This window comes from Littorina saxatilis, linkage group LG6 (genome assembly GCF_037325665.1).
Source record: "Littorina saxatilis isolate snail1 linkage group LG6, US_GU_Lsax_2.0, whole genome shotgun sequence".
Lineage (NCBI taxonomy): Eukaryota > Metazoa > Mollusca > Gastropoda > Littorinimorpha > Littorinidae > Littorina > Littorina saxatilis.
Genome location: NC_090250.1, coordinates 45,324,473 through 45,328,333, shown reverse-complemented (window position 1 = coordinate 45,328,333; position 3,861 = coordinate 45,324,473). Strand labels below are relative to the sequence as shown.

At 39.4% G+C, this 3,861-nt stretch overlaps 1 protein-coding gene across 1 annotated transcript in view; it reads right to left on the bottom strand.

The window, feature by feature from the left end:
• The window catches only part of LOC138969338 (uncharacterized), a 50,201-nt gene extending 46,655 nt beyond the window's left edge, over window positions 1-3,546 (bottom strand). The window contains exon 1 of the mRNA XM_070342108.1: window positions 2,717-3,546. Within this exon, the coding sequence (XP_070198209.1) occupies window positions 2,717-2,819 (103 nt within the window). The 5' untranslated portion in view covers window positions 2,820-3,546. The remainder of the gene's footprint in view (window positions 1-2,716) is intronic.
• Between the last annotated feature and the right edge of the window lie 315 nt (window positions 3,547-3,861).

Sequence of the window (3,861 nt, the reverse complement as noted above, 5' to 3'; positions counted from 1 at the left end):
AAAAAGAGGAAGAAGAGCAATAGAATGAATGTTGTCACACAACATTCTGTTTTTGTGAGAAATAACATTCAAAGTGAGTAACTAGAAGTAGATGATTTTTGTCCCCCTCTGAATGTCTTGCCGGGGACTGAAACGAAAAATGATGTCTTGTGTGGATAGCCTACTTTTTATTTGCTTGCTGGAGGAATTTTGTTCGTTCATTATTTGTTTGTTTTTTCATTAGACAGTTTTTTTACTATTTTAACACCAACGTGACAACAAAATCAGAGTTTTTGAAAGAAACAACTAAAAGTCAGCAGCTACTTTTTGGGGGGATAATCAAAATCTCCAGGAGAGTAAAATACAGAAAGAGATAAAACAAAAATATAACCTTTGCAGAAAGATTGTTAATATACAGTCAACTTTGTACGTGTCATTTTCATTAGTCCCAGTATGTGTGCAGATCTGATCATTGATTTGGTTTAAACAGTGTTTATTCAACAATTCATATGTATTTGAACATGATACATGTTAAGGATCAACAACAAGCTCAAGCTTATTTATGGTGGTGACCCTAACAGGAGAATTTAACATATGGATTACGACGAGACTTCGACAAGTACTTGTTAAACCAAAACAAACGAGAAACAAACAAAATGTGCAAACATACATATATATATATATATATTTGACAAAAAGCAAAGGCATAATGGAGACAGGACACGACAATACACTCTAAACGAAAGTGTTCATGTTGTATGTGTTCAGCATTTGAACTGGAAGTGTCCAAAAGTGTTTGAAAGCGTCAATTAGTGTTCAGTTCTAAGTGTTAACATGTGTTAAAAAGTGTCAGTTGTAGGTGTTCATAAGTGTCAAGAAGTGTCCAAAAGTGTTCATTATTGAACACTTAATTATAAGCGTCAACTGAATGGTACCAATTTTACGCACTTAGGCCCTAGTGTGCAGAATTCTTCATGCGTGGAAACCCTCGCATCTATATCCTATGTACACGCGTTCAACCTTCCGGATACATTTAATCATACATATAACCCGTGTCTAATTCACACACACACACACACACTCTCTCTCTCCCGCCCCCACATCTCACTACCCGGGTATCAAAATCTTATTAGAAGCATACCAACGACTGCCATACGCTCCCGGAAATATGCGGGTGCTTCCTCCCTGTGATACGCAAGAGGTGGACACGGGGGAGTGGCCAGCAAACAAGAGCCCAGAATTGTAGTGTACACAGTCGAGGGCGCGTCTCTTAAAAGCTCAACAGTTATCGAGACAACAATGGTGCAAGACCGCTGTTGGTGTAGTTATAGTTTCTATAACGCATGACTAACTTAAAAACTGTTTTGGGATTGTTTGGCTAGTAGGTTGGTTTGTTGCTTAGTCGGTTGTGTATTAGTGATACAGATAGATAAATAATTTGGCAATATTTAGGCAATAATTTGAATTTTAACAAATTTTCAGTTATAACGTGTGAACATTTCTCGTTTTAAATATTCGGTCACTAAATAAGAATCGTCATTTCTACACACACATGTTTTTTCTTCTTTTGAACATTTCACGATTTTAAACACTGTTTTTAGGTTTTACTACGGATGAAATTGAATTAAGCTCTAAACAAGCTTAAATTGTTTCATTGTAGATTTCTTTCAAGGTGAGCAGGGATGTGACAAGCTGCTTTGTTATTAACCAAGGACATTTAAAAAGAAAATACGAACAAGCTGGCTAACACATTGTGGTTGACTAGCTTCTTTCGTAACGACGGAAAACGTTTTAATTGGGGGGGGGGGGGGGGGGGGGGGCGATGAAAAAATGTTGACAGAAAGAAATCTTACAACGAAGAAATCTAACAAGAAAAAAAAAGAGAAAAAAAAGAAAAAAAGAACACTAATTAAGAGCAAATACAGAAAAAAGGTAGAAGAAAAACGGAACACGAACAGAACCATAAACAATAACTTTGCCGTACTTAAAAAAGAACAAGAACAATTCTTGTTCGAGCAATTACTTTCGCTTCTAACTTTTTTCGCGAAGAGTGAGAAACGCCGGTACATGCGGCACAAATAGACTGAAATACAGACAGTGAACTAATCGACGAACAAGCCAATGAACAGTCGACCAGCGAGCCAGAACAGAGTGACTTAAAGACAGACAGATTGACAGCCATGCAGTCAGACAGATAAACAGACAAGCAGTCAGTCAGACAGAGCAAACAGACAAGCAGTCAGTCAGACAGAGCAAACAGACAGACTCAACATGCAGCTAGACTACTTTCGCAACCTTACTGAGAACAGACTGACCGTGTGACAGACTACCAACCAAGCAGCCAAACAGACAGACAGACAGACAGATGAATAAATAAGCCGTTAAACAAAGAGATTGATTGCACTGGCAAGCTAAACGAAGAACAGAGAAGAAGCTGCAATGCATGCACAATCAGGGATATAAACACACGAAACACACAAACACTAACTTTGCTGAATATATACATCCGCCTTTGTCTTTAAAAACAATTCGTTGAAACCAAAAGAGACACACAGTTAAAACAGAGACGCTTTTAATCCAAAAACAAAGAGACTGCCAACGTTCCAAAATTCAGAATCAAAACTGGAACAAGAAAGGTATATTTTTGGAACGTTTAATTATTGACAAAGCAATACGCGTACTTTATGTTCACAGATATCTCAACCTGCAGAAAAGAAAAGAAAATCTCCACACTTACTTTTTTTGTTGAGATCACCGTTGATGATCGTTCGATATATCTTTCTCCCCCCCTGGTTCTCGCACTCGTGCATACGCATATGGCAGTCGCACTCAGTCGTCATTGTGGTTGGGTTTTGTGCCAAACGTTTTTGCGATTCTGTTTTATTATATATGATATGCAGAATAGCGCTTCGAGTGCAGTTGGCTTATAGCTGCGCAGCGAGACAAAACGTCTTCTGTTACGTCACTACACCGCATGGGGTGACTCACGTTTTGTCAATGAGTGAAAGAAGGTAAAGCACATTTTGCTTTACAAGTTTGTGGATTTCTGTTGCGTCTTTTTTTTCTTCTTGTTTTTTGAGTCTTTTTTTTTCCCCCGTCGATTTACAGTCCTCGTTTTGGCTTGATCCTTTTGGCACTTTGTTTTAATAAAAAAAATTCTGTGTGATTTTACTTTGGATTTCTTTTTTTCTTGGCTTCGTTGGCTAAAAACAGCTGCAGATATTCACAGGATATTTTTCACAGGATAAGTGTAGCAATAATCACTGGCTGTTGTTTATTCCGAAAATCCGTCACACACACAAAGCCGGAAAACCTCTGATAAAGAACACAGGAGATTTTGCTACTCCGGACAAAAACTTAATCACACCGTCTCGCTGTAACCGTTAGCGGCGACTGACTCCAAGTGACTGACTTATCCCAGCCGATTGTGAAACTAAAACACAAGCACCATCGTAAGGAAACAAAACCACGGCGCGCTGGGCAGTGCTAAACTTGTGACTGAGCCAGCGACTAATCGAAGCAAACTTAGCCAGTGAACCTGTAGCGAAAGTCCAAGAGAGAGAAATAGTATGTGAGTAACACACACGCCCACGCTACACAGAACAGCGGCGAGTCGGGTGAATGAATAGAGAAAAACTTGCAATGAGGTGAGACCTTTTTTCCAAACGCCTGGTCGCACCTGTAGAAACACACCTGTACCTTGATCGGCGTTTGGAACTTCGCGCCGTGACCAGTCAGAGGCGCAGGAGTTGAAAAAGTTATCTCTCTGTCTCTTTCTCCCTCTGTCTATCTCTGTCTCTGTCTCCCTTTGTCTCTGTCTCTGTCTCTCCGATTTTGTTCTCCCTATTCATCATGTCTGTCCATGTTGCGAGTTGAATTTCT